General features: G+C 51.2%; 3 protein-coding genes across 4 annotated transcripts; 2 read left to right on the forward strand and 1 right to left on the reverse strand.

Annotated features, from left to right (window-relative positions):
• The first annotated feature begins 288 nt into the window (after nucleotides 1-288).
• LOC148334378 (TAF5-like RNA polymerase II p300/CBP-associated factor-associated factor 65 kDa subunit 5L) lies at nucleotides 289-5,640 on the forward strand. The gene is made up of 6 exons (XM_088297569.1): nucleotides 289-446; nucleotides 1,295-1,439; nucleotides 1,595-1,699; nucleotides 2,630-2,976; nucleotides 3,611-4,027; nucleotides 4,381-5,640. Exons 1-6 carry the CDS (start codon nucleotides 297-299, stop codon nucleotides 5,167-5,169), a joined length of 1,953 nt encoding a protein of 650 aa, XP_088153695.1. The 5' UTR covers nucleotides 289-296; the 3' UTR covers nucleotides 5,170-5,640.
• Nucleotides 5,641-5,769: 129 nt separating this feature from the next.
• LOC148334379 (calpain-9-like) lies at nucleotides 5,770-15,342 on the forward strand. Its single transcript, XM_088297568.1, has 20 exons — nucleotides 5,770-6,054; nucleotides 6,506-6,860; nucleotides 8,103-8,172; nucleotides 8,783-8,901; nucleotides 8,992-9,125; nucleotides 9,821-9,989; nucleotides 10,809-10,978; nucleotides 11,335-11,412; nucleotides 11,687-11,847; nucleotides 12,233-12,390; nucleotides 12,602-12,810; nucleotides 12,995-13,031; nucleotides 13,110-13,190; nucleotides 13,660-13,717; nucleotides 14,052-14,116; nucleotides 14,197-14,265; nucleotides 14,564-14,642; nucleotides 14,792-14,908; nucleotides 14,992-15,050; nucleotides 15,135-15,342. The coding sequence occupies exons 1-20, from the start codon at nucleotides 5,948-5,950 to the stop codon at nucleotides 15,159-15,161; spliced, it is 2,322 nt and encodes a 773-aa protein (XP_088153694.1). The 5' UTR covers nucleotides 5,770-5,947; the 3' UTR covers nucleotides 15,162-15,342.
• Nucleotides 15,343-16,359: 1,017 nt separating this feature from the next.
• Nucleotides 16,360-20,032, reverse strand: LOC148334380 (uncharacterized). 2 transcript variants are annotated; one of them, XM_088298974.1, is made up of 6 exons: nucleotides 19,799-20,032; nucleotides 17,778-18,047; nucleotides 17,228-17,500; nucleotides 16,801-17,034; nucleotides 16,596-16,701; nucleotides 16,360-16,485 (listed from the first exon to the last, which is right to left on the reverse strand). In XM_088298974.1, the coding sequence occupies exons 1-5, from the start codon at nucleotides 19,863-19,865 to the stop codon at nucleotides 16,619-16,621; spliced, it is 927 nt and encodes a 308-aa protein (XP_088155100.1). In that variant the 5' UTR covers nucleotides 19,866-20,032; the 3' UTR covers nucleotides 16,360-16,485; nucleotides 16,596-16,618. The 2 variants fall into 2 exon arrangements, with proteins under 2 accessions (XP_088155100.1, XP_088155098.1); XM_088298972.1 differs by lacking the exon at nucleotides 19,799-20,032 and adding an exon at nucleotides 19,385-19,541.
• Nucleotides 20,033-20,298: the final 266 nt, after the last annotated feature.

Here is a 20,298-nt window from a genome sequence, read left to right on the forward strand (position 1 = left end):
GACTCAATGACTGAGTTGCAAAAAAAATGCTCCTCATTAAACTCTGAATAACGATTTGTACCTTTTAACAACTTAAAATGTGTTTCTCTACCTTTTAATAACACGGGCAGAGTTAGGTATTTCGCCCTTAATCAAACATTAATTTCTCTGCTGTGTTCATTTGATAGACATTTCATTTTAACGATAAGGAACAAAAACTTTGATGGGAGAGAATGTACCGCGTCGAAATTCGAACGCTATTTTGACTTAGTACATTTGCCGTAGTTTGCCAACCAGCGTCTGGGGACCTACTGCGCATGCGCGATTCAAATCGCTACTTGACTGGAGGTTCAGCTTGTGTCGCTAAGACAATATGGAGCTCAAGAGAAACGCGCCGTCTTTGTTCTACTGAACCCGTCCGGAGTGGAACCAGCCGCGGATTACTGAAAGAAGCGGACAGAGATGCAGTGAGTTGAAGTCAGCGATCGGTGCTCTAAGTAGCCGCTAAACGTCGAGCCGCCGCTCGAGGCCGGCCCATTCGCGAAGGAGCGAAGTTAGCCGTTTGCTCCTCGATCACACTAAAACTGAAACATGGCAGCCTTCTAACCACTCAATTTGGACATTGTATTTCACGCCATTTAGTTCAGTATCAGTATCACCTCTTGTGACTACTTTGCTACATCTGGAAGAGGGTGTCTTGAATCTGTGCGGTGTGCAATGTAATCTCGAGACTTTCATGGTATTTGAGAGAGAAATGTGCAGCCCGGTGTTCTCAATTGCACGTTTTGCAACAGTGCAATGGCCCAAAACACAGCTAAGAAAAGTGGCTAAGGGCAAAAACACTGGACTAATATGAAATGGCCTTCAATGAGCCCAGACTCAAATCCTATTGAGCATCTCCGGAAGGAGTTGGAACATGTCGTGTGACGAAAGCACCCTTCAAACCCGAGACAACAGGAGCACTTTGCTCATGTCCCTGCTCAAGTTGTACAAATCGTTATATTGCAGTGATTCCCTCAAAAGGTTGTGCAGCAAAACGCACCATTCAAAAGCCACGTGTGATTTTCATTGGATATTTTTAACATACTGCTTTTGTCCGATTCAAGTGATTTCTGTGACCGCCGTGGGCTACACGCGTGTAGTTTCGTTTCGTTGTGTCACACGCGTGACGAATGGATGAGAACATAGTCAGAATGTTGCGAATGAGACATCACTCCCACCCGTGGCATAGACCATGATTCAAGCGATTATGGTCTGCCACACATCTTCATGCCAATGTAGCCGTGATGCTAAACGTCAGCTGTTTTGCCGGCAGGTCATGAAGCGGGTCCGTACGGAGCAAATTCAGTACGCCGTGGCTCAGTACCTCAAGCGCAGGCAGTATGTGGACTCGGCCGACGGCTCGCTGAAAGCTACCAAACTCTTCCAGACGGCCGAGGAGATGGCTGCCAGCCTCACTGGTAAGCTACAAAAATGAGAAAAAACAACAACAATGTACTTAGCGCCGAGCATATTACATTCCGACGGTGTGAGCAAAAATATCAAAATGATCAACTCCTATCATTTGACGGCTTCGCCATGAACATTAACACTTCCTGTGCTTGTGTGCGTGCAGTCCAGACCGAGTCGGGCTGTGCCAACGCGGTGTCGGCGGCGCCGTGCCAGTCCGACCCGCAGCAATATGAGTCGCAGTACGCCAGGCTATGCTGCTTCCTGTCAGGTAGGACGTCGTGCTCTCCCGCCACGCCGCATTCCACATGCTTGGCGCGCGCTTTAGTGCAGTGCTTCTCAACTAGTGGGGCTCGCCGAGCGATGCTGAGGGGGACGCGTGTGACCCTGCAGCCGTAAGAGCCTGTTCTTATTGTGCTATGTTTTATTTGAAGTTAGGTTTTAGTGCTCACAGGTAAACTATGGGATTTGGAATTTAGAATTTACGCCGGCGTCGTTAATTTGATCATTTTGATTTGTGATGGAGTGCGCATGCGCGCGTGGCGCATCTGCGAGCTCGTCGGTGGCTTTGACCTGACTCTGCTACTCATCGCATACAGAGCAACGGCGCACGCGCCATCTATCCTGTCCGTTCCGGAACCAAAGATCAGTTGTAGACGAGATGAGTCAGTCCCACGACAGCGCCGTCATTCACCACGGTGCCGGTCGCGGTGCAAGCGAAACATCCTTTGACCGTCGTTCCCGTGGCGTTCAAGTGGACGTTGTGCTCATCGACATTGCTCACTGGACCGGCTTGTGAAAGGGTCCGTGCGAGTACTTGAATGGAAGTGGCTAAAATGACGTGCCGCCAAGGACGAGTCAGAACCACCTCGGACCGCCCGCACCGATTAACGAAGCTCACGAGAAAACTCAATTCCTGCCGTTGCGGGAGCGTTGTTTGTGAAACTACTTTTACAATGAGCGGTTTTGTGTCGATCTGTCGTTTTCACGGTGCAGACCGCTGAAAATGCTTGTTCGGAGATAAAAGATGATCGACACCCGTTTGCAACGCTCTGCGTCCTTCCTTCTTTGGAATCCGAGGGGCCGCTACGCACAGCACAATACCAGGGCAAAAACAATCGTCAAAGCGCGCAGAAGCGAGGGATTACTGTATTGATAATTGGACCTGGGAGACGAACTTGGAATTCGTCTGTCTCCTCAGAAGCCGACATCTCGTGGGCCAAGGAAGCGAGCGCGCTCCTTTACCCGCTCTTCGTCTACCTCCACCTGGACATGGTGAGCTGCGGCCTCAAGTCGGCGGTGGACGCCTTCTATGCACGCTTCCACGCCGCCTTCTTGCAGGACGCCGAGCAGGGCGCCACGGTGGAGCAGCTGCGCCACGTCCTCAGCGCGGAGGACGTGGCGGCCAGCCCGCGGCTCGGCGCCTTCTTGGAGCACAAGTACGTGGTGCGGCTCAGCGAGGGCGCCCACGGCTACCTGCTGCGCTACCTGCAGAGCCACGACAACGGCGCCATCTGCAGAGTCCTCGGAGCGCACCTGCAGCTGGAGGTGAGTTTAGGAAGCCGTCTGGTGAGCTTTTCCGAACGTCCCTCCAGAGTCGGTGGGCGGAGAGAACAAAGTGGTAGCGTGCGAGTCTTTGGACCCGATTTAGCGTTGTCAGCTTTGGCGAAACGCTACATAATAAGAATGAAATGGTCCTTTTGGTGGCAAAATTCCATTTTTTTTTCAAAGCAATCAATTTTTCATTGGGCAAATTATTTGTACACGATTTAGTGGTGTGCGTGTGTGTATACACTACATGATCCCTTTTATTGATTTGATTTTCTTTCTTTTAAACAATTTCCATGATCTTTTTTTTGGCGTAGATTGAATGCAAAAAAAACCCAAAACGCTTCTCAATCACAATGTCCTTGAAACGTATTTCCAAATATTTCTCATCCATGAGTGATGGAATGCTGCCTCGGTTGTTTATTTAATATTATTTTTTTAATTTTCCCAACCCTGAGCTCCGTCCATTCCCATTTGTAATAAAAAATTAAAAAAAAAAGAGGACGGACGTAGTCAACGTTTGTTGAAAACGCGACTCTCTGGAATTGCCATTCACATGAAGCAAGAAGCATCATGCTCGGAGTTCAGTCCGCTAAATGGATTTGGAATAAATCCGCAAAACTGTTTGCCACAGGTGAGCGCCTCCAGGCGAAGTGACTACCAGCTTTACGGGCCGGCGGTCGGGTTGGCCACGTCCACCGGCACCCCCAACTCCACCTGGGCGGGAGCGGATGGCGGCGGCGAGGCGCCCGCTGATCAGCTCCCGGCGGGCACTCGGCAAAACGAGGCCGCCCTGCAGACCCTGCGCGACTGCATCAAGAAGGTCCGCGAGGGTCCGCCTTCGCTCACCACCGTGTGCTTCTACGCCTTCCGGCACACGGAGCAACTGCTCAACACGGCCGAGGTGTCGCCCGACAGCCGCCTGCTGGCCGCCGGCTTCGACAACTCGGCCATCAAGCTGTGGAGCCTTCGCTCGCGCAAACTCAAGGCCAAGCCGCACGTGACCGATGTGTCGCGGGTCCGCCTGGCCTGCGACGTCCTGGAGGAAGACGTGAGTACTGCACGCCAAGGCGTGACTTGGTTCATTGCGGAACACATCGTTTTGTTTACGCAGGTTCATGTAAGAACAATATAACAATGAAAGTTTTTAGAAATATCCACGTATGAAACTCCATTAATCTGCTTTTCAATGTCATTGACCCAAAAAAAAATGGAATGAAAATGTTAGTGTCATACTTGACAAATATTTGCTTCAACTCAATTTACTTATTTGTTTTGTTTTTGAACAGTTCAGTTGTATTTCACTTTTGACGCTGCAGTATGTTCGTCTACTGTGCGACACGTCCTGAAGGAATGCCTTTCTTTCTTCCTCCTTTTTTTTTTTTTTCCGTTTTGACGGACGAGGCCGATGCGTCGGGAAGCGAGATCAAGATGCTGCGCGGCCACGGCGGCCCCGTGCTCCGGACCGCCTTCCTGACGGACAGCTCGGGCTTGCTGTCCTGCTCGGAGGACAGCAGCCTGCGCTACTGGGACCTGGGCAGCTTCACCAACACGGCGCTCTACCGGGGCCACGCCTACCCGGTGTGGGACGTGGACGTGAGCCCGTGCAGCCTCTACTTTGCCAGCGGCTCCCACGACCGCACGGCCCGCCTGTGGACCTTCTCGCGCACGTACCCGCTGCGCATTTACGCCGGGCACCTGGCCGACGTGGACTGCGTCCGCTTCCACCCCAACTCCAACTACCTGGCGACCGGTTCCAGCGACAAGACCGTGCGGCTGTGGAGCACGCAGCAAGGGGCGTCGGTGCGCCTCTTCACCGGCCACCGCGGGCCCGTGCTGGCGCTCGCCTTCTCGCCCAACGGCAAGTACTTGGCGTCGGGCGGCGAGGACCAGCGCGTCAAGCTGTGGGACCTGGCCTCGGGGGCGCTCTTCAAGGACCTGCGGGGTCACGCCGACAGCGTCACCGGCCTGTCCTTCAGCCCCGACAGCAGCCTGGTGGCGTCGTCGTCCGCCGACAACACGGTGCGAGTGTGGGATGTGCGCAAGGCCCCCGGCGTGGCCGCGCCCGACGGCGCGTCCGCCGAACTGGTGGGCTCGTATGCCGGCGACACCAGCAACGTGCTCAACGTGCAGTTCATGGCCTGCAACCTGCTGCTGGTGACGGGAAGCGCTCGGGATAAAAGCGATTCCTAGAGCGTGCTGTTTGATGTTCTCGCTTTCCGTACGATTGGGACGTAGCGACTCGTGGGATGGTGAAAAATGAAGGTGGAAGACGAGGTCGAATGGGGCGGACCGAACGACTGCACCGTGCGGTGCAATTGTTCTGCCTGTCACGTTAACGGACGGAACGAGGATGCGTTATTTGTCGGCCGAGTCATTGTCGGTGCAATGAAGTGAAATTGGAACGTTCGCTCACTTGCTGGGGATCGCTAATGTCAATGCTCATTTTGTTTATCTCAGACGACAAATGTTTTGCACTATCTCGGCTCTTCGGAGAAGTGTCATATTTCAGAAAGTGTCTTTTTGTAACTCGCTGCTTTTTTCAGGGATGGAAAAAAAAGCACCATTTTTTTTTTTTTTTTGCTTGTCACCTCCAAAGTTTCTCAGTGAACTTTTGTTTGCCGCCTCTCGTGGCCTCAAATTCAAATAAATCACTCGACATAAGTAAGAAGTGCTTCCGCCTGTCAGTGCATGGGGGGGGGGGGGGTTGTTTTGTTTTCGCAGAGGCAAACCAAAGTGCACCAACCTGTACAGCAACAGACAAGAGAGACTTTTTAAGACACGAGTCGAGGGTGAAAAGACAAAAAGTTGAAAATCGCATGTTTCTTGTCTTGCTGTTATGGTCTCGATTTTGTTCGGCGACGTCTACGGCTTGCGCGAGACGGGCCTAACGTCCGAGTCGAGTTGGACTAAAAGGATTGGGGAGCAGCTAGTGACCAAATTAACGACCATATAATCGCGACTGCAATCGATGCGTAACGTCGCCGAGGAGGACGCCGCTTTGGCACTTGTATCCCGAGCTCGACTGTCGCCACCAGAAGGAAACCGAAATATTCCAATGGGGATTTGTAGGGATGGGTGAGTACCGACGCAGGTATCGGTACCAGAGCGATGCCGGCCGCATTTCTCGGTATCGGCCTCTCGTGAAGGCTGTTGACATCACGAGAGGCCGATGTTTTTTCAAATGACTTCTCGCCAGTAGTTGGCGCTCTACTTTGGCGGTTTGACACGTTCAATCACCTGACGCGTCGGAAGGAAATGTGGCTTTGTGTTGATTGTAATTTTATGGTATTGGTATCGGTCCACTCGCGAGCGAATACTGGCACGGTTTTGACAAAAAGTCATGCCGAAAGTTTTAGATTGCCGATTTTTCTTTGTTTAGTTTTTTTTTTTTTTTTTTTTGAATGAAATGAATGACGACATGATCATGATGACAGGAAGCGGCCATGATTGGCAATCGCCACTTAGCGTGCGTGCCGTCGAGCGTTGTTGCCAATTCCGTCTTTGTGCTCTTTGGCTGCCATTCCAGAGCGCAGAATGCGGCGGGGCGAGGCCCGAGTGGACAAACCCGTTTGCCGGGAGGGCGTGGCGGAGGTGACCCAACCGACCGTGGCGCCGCATCGCCCACACACGGCCGCGCCGCGCCGCCGTGCCTCACTTTGCCGCCACCTCGTCCAGCTTCCGGCATCATGCCCCTCCAGTCCTCCCCGGCGGGGGGCCGCGCCGCCATCGACACGCAGATGGACGGCCGCTCCTTCGAGCAGCTGCGTCAGGAATGCCTGCGGAGGCGCATCCTGTTCGAGGACCCCGATTTCCCCTCCGAAGACTCGTCGCTGTTCTTCAGCCAGGCCGTTCCCGTCAGGCTGGAGTGGAAGAGGCCCCCGGTATGTAGCGCTTTTTTCCATCCCGGCTAGCATGTCACCTGACCCATCCAAGACGCAATCCGTGCATGCATGTTAGGCAGTGTGTGTGTGTGCGCGCGCATTTCCTGTTGGATGACACATCAACGAAATCATCTTGTTGCATGCCAGTGTTTTGTTTTTGCATGTCACAACAAACACATCAAAGACACAATTTGCATCTGCGTGTCACATCAACGACGCCGCTGTAGCATGTGCCTGTGCTTTGCGGGTCGCATGGCACATAAAAGACATGTGTTGCATGCAAGTGGGCGCTAAAAGGAACGTCCGACGAAACGGTTGCCTGTCTGCGCCTTCAAAGACGTGTGCGCACGCTCATTGTTTGCCACATGCAACTTATTTTCATGTCTGTCACATGACGCATCAAAGTCACCCGTTGCGTGTTGGTGTGTACTTTGGATGCTGCATGGAATACCGGAGTGGTTTTTTTTTGTCAGTATTGGATGTCATGTGATGCATCAACGACACATCTGCCGTGTGGTGCGCTTTGCCATACGAGACGTCTTTATCTCTGTGGGATTTGCTAAATATCACATCAAAGAGACGTCACGTGAACACGACAGTTGCGTGTCTCGTGTCACACGATGCAGCCAAAACAAAAGCTGAATGCATGTTTGTGTATTGTAGGACATCAAAGACACACACGCGCGTTCTGTCTAGGAATGTGCGCCTTTGGATTTGTCATAGGACACATCAAAGACACGACTGTTTCATGTTTGTGTGCCTCATCGCTCCCAAAGGATCAAATCTTTGCGTGCACTGTATGACGCGTCGCCTTCATACGAGTTTGCCTTCCTCGAAAATCAAGTCATGAATCCAAGACACGAGAGGTTGTTTTTCTTTTTTTTGCGCCTGTGCATGGAGGTGATTGCTACCCTGCCGTTTTGGCTGAGGAGTGCGGCTGAGGGTCTGCGTGTGTCGTATGTCCTACGACACGTCAACGACACGGCATCGTCGCCAACGGGGCTCGTTGTGCGTCGCTTCTTCTGGGTCCCGCCTCCAGCGACGTGCACGCGCGCACACACCCCACTAAGAAATGTGTGTTTAGATTGATAAGCTCGGAATGTGAACACGCCGGCCCGCTGACACGTCACCGGACCGGTTCTCTTTCTTCTCCTCCCCATTCTCCTCATTCTTTTGTCTCCTCGTCTTTATTCTCAATCGACATTCCTTCCCTCCCCCGCTTGCCCCATTTTGTCTCCTCAGGAGCTGTGCACCAACCCCAAGTTCATCAAGGGTGACGCCAACCGGACGGACATCTGCCAGGGACAACTAGGTACGTACGGACGGACGTGCGGCGAGACGGGTAATACAGTGGAACCTCGGTTCTCGAACAAAAAAAGAGAGAAATTCTTGCTTCGCGGTTCGAACAAACCTCGGAGTTCGAACGCCGGTACGACGCGTGAGTGCGTACGCGAGGGTGGGATGCTGAGCGGCGTGCGGGTGTCGATCGCTCTCTTGCTCTCTTTGTGACCAACTGTTGTCGCGTGCGGACGTGCTGCGTTTTGCTCTCGCGTTTTATAGAGGTCTACAAAGTGTTTTAGCCCCTAATCATGCCTCCAAAGAAAGCAAAGGAATGGTTTCGCTTTTCCAACAGGGTTCAGGAACGGATTACGGTCGAGAACCGAGGTTCCGCTGTAATTTAAAAAGCAAAATGCAAAGCACATAAATACGAGGAAAGATCCCAAACGGCGCTAATAAGCCCCACCCCCTTCCCCGCGGGCGCAGGGGCCGGCTCACGCGCCACGGCCGCTTGTGCGACGACGAATCGGTTCCCTCTCGCCCCAAAATGCCGCCGTCCGACATGAGAATCAAGCGAGCTCGCCGTCTGCCTGGCATTTCCCCGAAATGCACGTGTGCGTTGTTTAGTTTTTTTCCGTCCACAGGCGACTGCTGGCTGCTGGCCGCCATCGCATCCTTGACTCTGAAGAAGGACGCTCTGGCCCGGGTGGTCCCCCACGACCAGGACTTTGAGCACCGTTACGCCGGCATCTTCCACTTCCAGGTTGCGTTTTTTGTGCTTGAATTACTCAAGAGAGTCGAGCTTCAACGAGCTTCAGCGGCTTTGGGAGATGAGCACTTTTGCGCTTTTCAGTTTTGGCGGCACAACAAGTGGCTGGACGTGGTGGTGGACGACCGCTTGCCGTCGGTGCGCGGCCAGCTCATCCTGCTTCACTCGGCCTCCAACGACGAGTTCTGGAGCGCCCTGCTGGAGAAAGCCTACGCCAAGTAAGCGCCACGCTCGCTCTTGTCAGACAACTTGAACGCGCGTCACTCACGTTCGTTCGTTGCCTTAAACGTTTGCATGGAAATGAAGAGGTTTTTTTTTTTATTACCCAAACGTACAATATTTATCTAGCGATTTTAATTGGAGCAGTTTTATTTCTCTTCAAATGACCCAAGGTTGGTTTGTGGCATATTCCGGGTCTCCAAATGAATTTGTTTCACTTCTTCAATGGTCCAAATTTCAGCCTCTCGGCGCTAATTATGCTCTCATGAAAGCGAACAGGCCATCGCTTGTGTTTTATTTATTTATTTCAAAAGAAGACTTTGGCAAATTGGACCAAAAAAGTTTGCATCTCTCTCGTGTGATTTTGCTTCCATGTTGTTTTGTTTTTCCAAATGACCAAACTTAAACAATAAATGAGCAAAATGGTTTCAAATACATTTTGTACCCTGATTGAATCCGCCCGTGGACGAATGCATCCAATAATTGATTGGAAGATGACACTTCTTTAACATTTTGACTTTCTGCCTATGAAGAGATTTTTTTCCCCCCTCCTTACGGCCATAAATGACGTCTTGTGAAAGCTTTGTTTCATATCCAAATAATTTGCGGGCATCGGCTGGGGGACCGCTCGGCGTGCTCGCGGGCGGACAGTCGCCCTCCCGCCCGCGTGAATATTTGCCGTTTTCACGTGCAGGCTGCACGGCAGCTACGAGTCTCTGAAGGGCGGCAGCACCATGGAGGCCATGGAGGACTTCACGGGCGGCGTGGGCGAGATACACGACACCAAAAAATCCAACCAGCGACTCTTCGGCCTCATGAAGAAGGCCCTGGACCGAGGATCCATGATGGGATGCTCCATTGACGTGAGGGCTCCCCCCCCCCCAAAAAAAATATGCAAATATGAAATGAATACTGCACTGGCACAGCTCTTGATGCCACATGGTAGGCCACGCCCCTTAAAGCCTCTCATCAACAAACGCGCGTGTGTGAGTAATCGCACATTATAAAGCCTGTTTATTTTATTTTGGGCGAGGTGAATCGATGACGAGCTCACCAAATGAATAGTCACGTTGTTTTCAGGTCAAAGTGTCCAAATCCCCACATTTGATTGATTTTTGCAGCAACGCTCCCCAATTTCTTTCGCTGCCCCCACCCCCGCAAAGTAAAAAAGTCATTTGCATCCAAAAAAAAAAAAAAGTCAACCTCTCCTTTGCGGTTTTTCCTCGTTCGCGGCAGCTTTCTGCTCCCAATTAACCGCTAGACCTCAATGGATAGATTCTGTTATTCACAAAGCAAAAAAAAAAAAAAAAAAAGAGCTGCTTGTGATGTAAAAGTATTGCTTTGGCGCCATCTTCTCGCATCTGACTATCATCATTAAAAATGAGCGAAAGAAAAAAAATGAAAATGCTTTCCGAAAAAAACGCATCATTTGAAACGTCTTCAGCGTTTTCATTTTCGTCTTGCGGCACAGAAGGAGGAAGCTCAAATTGTACTTTACTTTTCACGGAGTCATTTTTTTTTTCAGTTGCACTCAAAAAATACGCCGCATATTAAGAGAAACTAATAGTCGACCAAAAAAAGAAAAAGGACATACTTTTTCTATGAAGGGATTTAAAGTGAAGAGTGAATGTAAGAATTAAAAGTCCCCCAAAAAAAAATTCTAAAAAGCTGATGGGTTGCAGATCAGCAGCTCGGCCGAGTCGGAGGCCAAGACCAGCAGCGGCCTGGTCAAAGGTCACGCCTATTCAGTCACCGGCCTGCAGGAGGTCAACTTCCGAGGTCAAAAGGTCAAACTGGTGCGCGTGAGGAACCCGTGGGGTCAGGTGGAGTGGAACGGAGCCTGGAGTGACGGGTAGGGCGCCCGCAAACACAACACGTGCACGCCATCACCACGTCGATGCGCAAGCAGATGTTAAATGGCTCGCCAAATCCGTTTGCCGCATGCACACGGCCAGATGTTGACTGGCGACCAGTCCTCTGTGCACCCTGAAATCGCGAGCCGACCAGTCCCTTGTTTGTCGAGGTTTGCCCTTTCGTCGGCTGGCGACCAGTCGGCGGTATTGCCTGCCTTGCCAGTCATGAGGGCAAGCACTCTGGAAAACAAAATGTTCAGCACAAGTTTGTTTTTTTTCATCCATTCGCTGATGCTCTGAAATGACGCGCCAGTGATTTGCAATTTGCCATTTAGTGTTTTGCTTTTGCTGCCAGTTCCCGCGAGTGGGACAACGTGGACCAAGCGGAGAAACGACGAATTCTGCAGCAGCACTCTGAAGACGGCGAGTTCTGGTCAGTCTTCTGTGCTTGCTCTTGTCCGAAATGTTTCGAAACAAACCGATTGCAAGATTTCCCAATTGCCTTTATTTCATTCTTGATTTATGGATTCATTTTTTCCGTGGCATTTTATTTATGGTTTCATTCAATTATGATGATTTTTATTTTCATTTTGACGCATTCTTTGTACACGTGTGATTATTTATGTTCACGTTGAATTTGAACACACATGACAGAATTGTGTGGAGTTTATTTTGGAACTGTCCACCTTTTTTGCGCGTGCGGTCAGGATGACATTTGAGGACTTCAAGTCCAACTTTGACAAAGTGGAGATCTGCAACATGACGCCGGACGCGCTGACCGACAACACCAAGCGCCACTGGGAGGCGCAATTGTTCGAGGGCCAGTGGATCCGCGGATCCACCGCCGGCGGATGCCGAAACTTCATCGGTGAGCTGCAAAATTTCAGGAGTGGCGATGAGAACTCCGTTTGGCGCGGACTTTGGAAAAGTCTCACAATTTGCACTCAGGCCAATGCGAGAAAATGATGAGCTGATGAAGTGCAGTGTGAGTCCGCCCTCTAGTGGCATGACGCAAAATGACAGGCCAGTCAAGTCCAATGCGGTGGCATTGAAAACTTGATTTCGCTGCAAACACGTCCGAATGTACGATTTTTCTCCACGCTTCTGTGGAGCCGTTTTTTTTTTTTTCTAGTTCCGTGTGCCCAATTTGTCACGCTTGACATTGAACGGGGACGCCCCTCCGCTGGCTCCATTTGTGACAAAGAAACGTTGAACTTGCTTCCATGTGAGTGTTGTCGCGCGTGGTTCGGCAGACACCTTCTGGACCAATCCGCAGTTCAAGATGGAGCTGGCGGACGCCGACGACGACGACGACATGTGCAGCGTGGTCATCGCGCTCATGCAGAAGAACCGACGGCAGCTGAGGAAGGAGGGCATGGACCTGGAGACCATCGGCTTCGCCATCTACGAGGTCTGACGAAGCGCCCGCCTTGTCCTTCACTTTGCTCACTTACAGCAGGAACGTCAATCTTTCTCTCGCTCTGCCGCTGATTTCATTCTAATGGCGGTTTGGTTTGACCCCCCCAAAAATGGATGCAAATCAGGTCGCATCCTGCTTGTACGTCACGTGTCCGAATTTTGCCAAAGTGACGGAATGGTGACCGAAGCCCCTTGTCGTTCAGGCTCCCAACAACGCCGAGCAGCAAGGCAAAGATTTCTTCCGCACGCACGCGTCCAAAGCTCGCAGCAAAACTTACATCAACCTGCGCGAGGTGTCGGAGCGCTTCACGCTGCCGCCCGGCCGCTACCTGCTGGTGCCCACCACCTTCCAGCCGCACCGCGAGGCGGACTTCCTGGTGCGCATCTTCTCCGAGAAGAAGGTGGCCGCCGTGTGAGTGCCGCTCAAACACCAACCGGCGTCAAAATACAACAAAACGCTTTATTGATGGAATAAAAACATTTTTTGGGGGGGTGGACAATGCACCAGATCACGTTTTAGTTTTCAGGACGATATGGAATTTGAATTGAAATGGAATGTTTATTTCTTCCATTTTTTTGGGGGGTTTCGTCAACAGGGAGATGGGCGGCAACGTGGACGCCGACCTGCCTGAGGTGAGCGCATCATCCCGGCGTCGATGACCGAGCGGCGCCTTTTCACAAGTTTGAGCGCTTCCCCCGCCTCGCCCGCAGCCTCCGCCGCCCAGCGCTCCCGAGGATGAGACGGACGAGGAGAAAGGCCTCAGGAGACTCTTCGAGCAGCTGTCCGGGTCGGTGAGTCTGCCGCAGGAGCCCGAGTACGCTCGCTTGTGTCATGCGGTTTTTTTTTTGGTGGTGGTGGGGGGGGGGGGGGGGGGGGCTTGACAGTTTGGCGCCTCCGCACACTTGCAATCGTGCCGCATGTGCCTCCCCCCGCTTGTCGAAACGCGGCCTGAACGACGGATCGGAGAAGCAAATCAAACTTGACATTGTGATGTCGCAGAAAGTTTGGGGCATGGGAGGAGAGCAAGTTTTGCGGACCCCTGAGCTATCCTTGCCCCGCCCCTCCACCACAAAGATCAAAAGTCTAGCTCCGCCACTGCATCCGTCCCCCCCGTTAGACGTGAAAATGCATCAATTTGAACGTGTCTCAGAACCAACGAAGGCAAGTTAAAAAAAGAGAACTTGTCCAAACTTGCAAGGTGCCGCTTTTCTCCAAGCGTTCGTCGTCACAAGTGTGCCCCGGTGTGCTTTTTGTGCGCAGGACCGAGCCATCTGCGTCCGGGAACTTCAGCAGCTGCTCAACGGCGTCCTCAGCAGCCGTATGTCAACACTTGAACCTTCGTCGGCACTTTGGCTGAATGACGGGTCAGCGTGCGTGCGCGTGCGCGTGCGCGTCAGTCCGGCTAGCTAGCTGTTGGCACGCGTGCGCCGCCGCTCGCAGGTTTCCGTCGCAACGGCTCTTTGCGCTCGTCCCGACGCGTGAACCGTTTTCACTTTGCCGAAGAACAAATGAGCAAAGCAAACGGAAGACAAATTGGCCGCGCCGCTCAATGGCGTTTGGGCTCCGACGCCGGCCGGCGAGCAGTCGGAGGCGTGGCCTCGGATTGGCCGGAAACTCGGACAGGCGCTGCATAACCGCGTTTGTGTCCTCAGGAAAGGAGATTGAATTTGAAGGGCTGAGCCTCCACACGTGCCACAGCATCATGAACCTCATGGACGTATCCTTCCGTCATCCGTCCACGGAGCGAGCGAGCAGCTTGTCGGCCGTGCTTGTTGCTCCTTTGACTCAGTCCGGCAGGTGGACAACACGGGCAAGATGGAGTTCCAGGAGTTCAAGGTGTTCTGGGAGAAGATGAAGAAGTGGATCGTACGTGAGCCGGCCGCTCGCTGAGCTGGCTTCAGCATCGTGAGCGATGTTGACCGTGTGTGCCTTTGTCCTGTCGGCCATTTTGTATTCCTCTTGAGCTTCTCCTTTTGCCGCTTCGACTGCCTTTTCTGCTCCTTCTTTGTTCTCGTTGTGGTTCTTTGGCCGCTTCTCATTGTGTTCCTCTGGTCCTTCTGAACCTCCCCCTTGTGCTACTTTTGGCTTTTTCCTGGTTCTTGTCTTGCCTATTCTGCTTTCTTTTCTTCTCCTCCTTTCTGGCTCCCTCTTGTGTTGCTCGCAGATGCTCTTCCTCTCTTTTGACACGGACCGCTCGGGCAAGATGTCCTCCTACGAGCTCCGCAGTGCCCTCAAAGCCGCAGGTGAGACCCGGTCGGCGCAACTCCGTCGAAGCAAAATGGCTCAATATCGGCAATGTGCGCCTTGAAAGCGTTTCATCGCCAAAGCGTTTGGGCCTCCGGTGGCCTCCCTCCGACAAACGCGCCGTGCGTGTGTGCGTGTGTTGGCGCAGGCATGCAGCTGAATAATCAGCTGCTGCAGCTACTTGGCCTGCGCTTTGCCGACGACGAGTACGCCATCGATTTTGACGACTATCTCACCTGCATCGTGCGCCTGGAGAACATGTTCCGTACGTCCCGCCGCCACAAGCGCCGGCGCCGGCGCCGGCATGGCGACGAGCACGTCCTCATTGGTTTTTCTTTCCTTCTCCAGGAGTTTTCCAGGCCATGGATGAACACAACAAGGGCCGCATTCGAATGAACATGTTGCAGGTATGGAACGTTGGCGTCTTTTCCAGTTGCCTTTCTCCCGCCATCCGCCGGTTCAGACGCAATGTTTTCCGTTCCTCCGCTTAGTTTCTGATCTTGTCCATGAACGTGTGAGAAGACGCCGAGCGCAAAGCAGAAGGCGGAGGGATCAAAGTTGTCACGGAAAAAAGACTTTGAGCAAATAATGTGACATGTTGGCTCGAGGGCTTACGCGAGCTGTCGATTGGTACTTTTTGATTTGCTTTTTTTGTCGCCGCCATCGAGCAATAAATTGTGACGAAAGCTGTGAAAAGTGTCTACACCTCTTTTGATTTTTTTTTTTCCCCCTCCCTTCTCCTGGATGTCATCAAAGTAGAACATGACGTTCCTCGTAACGCCGTCGAGATCTTCTTTCAATCTAGAAATCTTTCCTTTGAAATAACACGAGTGCACAATGATGGAAGGAAACTTCGCCAGAGCTGGGCGGGACGGCCATTTTCGGGTGACACATTTTTTTCAACGAAGCGTTCGATGAACAAATTTTAGTCCGGCCCACGTGTGCGATGAACGCGCGAGTGAAATGGGCAGACGATAAAAATTGCCACTACCGACCGTTTGTGTATGAAGAGACGTGAGATGGCGGAACCGTGTCGCAGTCCGACAGTCTTTATGAAAAAGGCCGCAGGGTCGAGGCTGCGACGAGTACCGAGATCGCGGCTGCAGGGCGGGGGACTGACGTGCAAAAAATAAAAGGGTCAAGTGCCCAGCTTTAAAGAGAACAAATGAAACGTTTCCTCGTTGACAATTGAGCAAAGAATAAAAAATTGTGGACTTTTGTCCTGCACACCTGAAGCTGAATTTTTTATTTTTTTTTAAAAAAGGCATTTCGTTTGTAGGGTGCTTTTCTCCTTGACACCCAAATAGCCACAATTTAATAAGGGGGGGGGGGGAAATCAGATCAAAAATGTAAGTTAACTTGTTGCCCTCAAGAACGTCAACAAAGAACCCCCGGCTTGGGGGGGAAAAAAAAACGCCCATCAAGTTTGGAATCCTCCTCATGCAACAAAAAACATTTCCAAATGTAAAAACTCACGGCTCGAGCAAAGGTTTTAATGTTTATGTCTGTTGTTTTATACCATTCTGAAAATGTAGCAAAGAATGTCAAGTGAAGCCCAAATGGACCCGAAATAAGCCGGCAATGCAAAATTGATGCACTTCTTGAAGGTTGTGCGAGATCAAGCGAGGTGGACTCGGTCTGAGTGGGGGGGGGCACCCGAAAGACGAGGCATCTTCACCTTTGGTGACTTTGATAAATCGATTTATTTGAGGAGACCAAAGACAAGTGCATGTCGTAATGCAATTTTGTAACAATGTGGCGAGCCGGCAGGACGCCGGGGGGGGGGGCGGAGGCCTCCAAAGTTGCATCTCCTGGTCAGGAACGCCAACGCCACGCGACGAGCTGAGGACAAGCAACAAAACAAAAAGAAACAATTTTTAAAAGCGCTTCAAGCAACGCTCCACACCACCAAGCGCTTTTTTTTTTTCCCTCTCAACCTGTCACGGGCTCACCCGCTCGCCGCCTGCTTGGCGTCTTAGTCGACCAGCTGCAGCAGCAGATGCATCAGCGTCACCGTCACCAACAGAGCAGGTGAGTAGGACAGACCGCCGGTGCCCGCTTGAGAACGGGAGACACAAAGACACAAAGCAAAGCCAAACATTGGACGCAAAAATGGCTCCGAAGGATTTTGCCGCCGCAACACAACAGCAAACCTACCCAAAACCACAAGTTGGATCTTCAACTTTGCGCTATCCGCGTACTCCCCAGCGTCCGCCATCTTCAGGTCCCTGATCTGCACGTAGCCCTGTCCCAAAGTGATCCGGGTGTCGGCCGTAACAGGTGTGGCAACATCTTTGGATTTCAAAGTCCAGGCGGGGGTGAGGCTTCCTGATTCCAATCTGACCGTGCCGCCCTGGGCGCCCGTGCATTGTCCGGCAACTGAGCACACAACTGACACGAGGCCACAAAAGGATGACAAACACGCAATGCAGTACTTTTTGCTGAAGCCGCCAAAGTACGCCTACAAAAGCCATTTTGCGTCTTTTTGGACATTTGGTTCCTGCGGCGCGACAAACGCAACCACTCCATTTGTTGCCCTTGCGCAAAAGGCCCAAATGAAGTGGTCCTGCGACATCAAACTCACCGAAAAAGTGCACGGTGAATTGGTCCTTTATCTGCTGCCCGCCTTCTTTCTGGCAAGTGGCCGTGTACTTCCCGCTGTTGGCCGCCGTCAGCGCGCTCATCTTCACTTTGGTGGCCGTGCTGCCGGTCTCGTCGGCCGAAGAGTACTTATCTGAGCCGAGCTTGGTGGTTCCGTGCATCAGCTCGAGAGTGTTGGACTTGCACTTGGCGGAGAGGGTGAACGTGAGGCCCGCGCCCTTAACGCCCATGCACGTCGCGCCTTTTTGGCACGCAGCTGAAAGGCGGAGGTGCCAAACGGATTAGTGACAATTCTGCGCCCGAGCACAAGTGAGAGGAAAAAAAAGCAACACGGGCGCTTCTGGAAATGGCATTGAAAACACTTGGGACCAAAATGCGGCGAGACGTCACCTTTGGGAAGAAACCCACAACCATTCCATGCGCCTTTCGAACGCTGGGGGGAAAAATATCTATGCTATGGTGCCCGTTTGCACTTTTGGGAGAGGCTCCATGTGTGTCACAAAGTTTTTGGTTCGCGGCAACATCAAACTCACCGTCAACCAGGACGTTGAACGTGACCGTAACTTGGCCGTCGTCCTCTTTCCTGTAGGTGGCTGTGTACGACCCACTGTCGTCCGGCTTCAGGGCCGAAATCTTCAGCTTGTGTTTCGTGGCATCTGTTTTGTCTAGTGAGAACTTAGTTGTCGGAACTAAGGCAACACCACGCTTCAGCGTCACTATCTCTTCATTTTTGACCATATCTGAGAGCACCACCATGAGGTCTGTGTCACCGATCCCCGTGCACGATGGAGGGGTGCACTCACCTGAAAGCAGAGGCGGCAAAAGTTTGACTCGCAATCTATACTTGTGAAAATAGAAGTTGAACGCCAACTTTGCTAAAGCAACAAAGTACCTGCACTCATAATACTTTGGAATCTTACCAGTCTATTAACCATTTAAGAAAAATCAATCAATAATTTCTCACATTTTGGAACACTAAATTGCATCATCGCCTCCCGAAAGAAATATTGAACAATTCTATCGTAAAATCAGCGGACGAGCCGTTATTTAATGTGCCGGGCGGTGCCAAGGTCATGGGTTCAAATTGGGGAGGTGGCTTCTCTGACTCCCGAAATGCATGAAGACTGGAAATCATGGATGTTCTGCGGGGCCGCTTGCCTGCAACACACCTGATTCAAATGATCAGGATCGTTATCAGTCGTGATGGGTCCAGCGACACACTTCCAGGGCAAACCCCGTGTCGGTGCGCGTACCGCTTGAAGAAAGTCACGTGACCGCTACCGGAATCGTGTCGACACGGCGGGACTCCATCTTCAAACATTCGTGTGACCAAGTCCACTTAGATTAGACAAAACTTGCCTTTTGACTTCAAAGTTGGCGCTAGCGGGGGGGGGGGGGGGGGGGTCGTTTGCGTTTGGAGTCAAGTTTAGGGAAAAGGAGGACGTGCTTTTTTTGCTTTCATCAACCATTTGGAGTCATTTGAAAAATTGCCATTCTTTGAAACAATGAAATTCTAGGCCAGTGTATTTATATCAATGTATGTCATTGTTTTGCCCTCTAGCATTATGTGGTTTTATAAACAACAAAACACGATTCTGTTATTATTAGTCAAAAAAATATGAATCTGTTTATTAATTACTACTTACCTTATGCACGTTGTCCCTTAAAAATGAAATGTATGCATGTCATTGTTTTGTTGTGTTAAACAAAACGTGTTACTGTTATTTGAATTAAAAAAAAACAATGGGAATTTGATTTATTCTATTATTTATTCATTACTACTTTACTAGACCTGATGCCTTTGTTGTCCCTTCAAAGAGAAATTCATGTTGCAGTGAAACTGCACATGAAAGGACAAGGGACACAGTGGACAAAGTGACAAGTTAAAAAAGAAAATGAAAAAAATAAAATAAAACAAAACCTTCATAAAAGGAAACATTCCACTCGTACATTTGACTTGCAACCTTTCGGTTCAAAGTGAAGGCGCGAGCTGGTCACTTTTTGCCGGCCGGCTAACCGTCAACCCTCGAACCCCAAACGCTCCCACTTTTTTTTTAATTCCGGGAGAGATGCTAACGGCAGAGGTCTGCGTTTATTTAAAGATCATTAGCTGTCTCATTCACTCTTCAAACCCGCTTACCTGACCCTATTCGTCTCCTCCTTTCATCTGCGCCACCAACTTGGCCGCCAAAGAACAACAATCCCATTTCACTCACCCGAGACGTGAGCCATGAGCCAATCACCTTCGTGCGCACTTCACTGACCGCACGGAAAACAGAAAATTCCCCAATGCATGTACGCGCAGTTGATAGTTGCGCTTTTGACGCAATCGGAGGCACATTTGGCCGCGACCACATCACAAGCCCGAGGGCCTGAAACCTTAAAAAAATGATAATGAATAAATGACCCTTCCACCCCCACCCAAAAAAAAAAAAAAACCCTAGGTCCGGCCAGGCGGGCCGTTTCGCTCCCGGGACGCAGTGCCCACTTCTGGTTCACACCATCAAATCGCCAATTCTCAGCTGAAGTGCGAAGAAAATGCAAGAAAGCCTACTTGTCGTTGCAAGAGCTTGCTCCAGCCACACGACGAGGGTCAACCACAGCAGCTTGGAGATGTCCATGTTCTCGTTCTCGAAGACGAGTTGTTTGAAGGGAGCTTTTCCGAGTGGCAAGTGTGAAGAAGTGAAGAGGTGTGAAGAGGTTTGAGTGCGCAGACGAAATGAGGACGATGTGCCAAGTCGGCCGAGAAAGTGACAAGCACGTCAAGCAAAGCTTCAACGTGCTCGTCGTCATCATGAAAGCACTCTTTGAACGTTTGCATATTGGTTGCTTGTTCATTGGCTGCATTCGGTGTCTTTCTTTCGCGCATGAAAGAAGTTTTGAAACAAAGCAATTGCATAAGCGGTCCCAAATGGAGCAAAGGGCAACACACACTGGCTGGTCTGCAGCCATTTATGGAATGATTCTGTTGACAGAGGCTTGCAAAAGTATTAGACCCCCTTGAACTTTCAGACCTTTTAGTGCATTTCATGCTTCAAACACAATTACAATTGA

The sequence above is a fragment of the Idiotropiscis lumnitzeri genome, chromosome 6 (assembly GCF_059441095.1).
Source record: "Idiotropiscis lumnitzeri isolate Australia: NSW breed Sydney's pygmy pipehorse chromosome 6, RoL_Ilum_1.0, whole genome shotgun sequence".
Taxonomy (NCBI): domain Eukaryota; kingdom Metazoa; phylum Chordata; class Actinopteri; order Syngnathiformes; family Syngnathidae; genus Idiotropiscis; species Idiotropiscis lumnitzeri.

Bases quoted from the DNA above. Each gene is read 5' to 3' on its own strand.
- LOC148334378 (XM_088297569.1), top strand. From the start codon at position 297: ATGCGCGATTCAAATCGCTACTTGACTGGAGGTTCAGCTTGTGTCGCT. The intron at 447-1,294 runs GTGAGTTGAAGT...TTTTGCCGGCAG, and splicing joins AAGAAGCGGACAGAGATGCA to GTCATGAAGCGGGTCCGTAC. The intron at 2,977-3,610 runs GTGAGTTTAGGA...TGTTTGCCACAG, and splicing joins GAGCGCACCTGCAGCTGGAG to GTGAGCGCCTCCAGGCGAAG.
- LOC148334379 (XM_088297568.1), top strand. From the start codon at position 5,948: ATGCGTAACGTCGCCGAGGAGGACGCCGCTTTGGCACTTGTATCCCGA. The intron at 14,117-14,196 runs GTATCCTTCCGT...TCAGTCCGGCAG, and splicing joins GCATCATGAACCTCATGGAC to GTGGACAACACGGGCAAGAT. The intron at 14,909-14,991 runs GTACGTCCCGCC...TTCCTTCTCCAG, and splicing joins GCGCCTGGAGAACATGTTCC to GAGTTTTCCAGGCCATGGAT.
- LOC148334380 (XM_088298974.1), bottom strand. From the start codon at position 19,865: ATGGACATCTCCAAGCTGCTGTGGTTGACCCTCGTCGTGTGGCTGGAG. The intron at 18,048-19,798 runs GTAGGCTTTCTT...CTCTGCTTTCAG, and splicing joins GCAAGCTCTTGCAACGACAA to GTGAGTGCACCCCTCCATCG. The intron at 17,035-17,227 runs GTGAGTTTGATG...GCCTCGTGTCAG, and splicing joins ATTCACCGTGCACTTTTTCG to TTGTGTGCTCAGTTGCCGGA.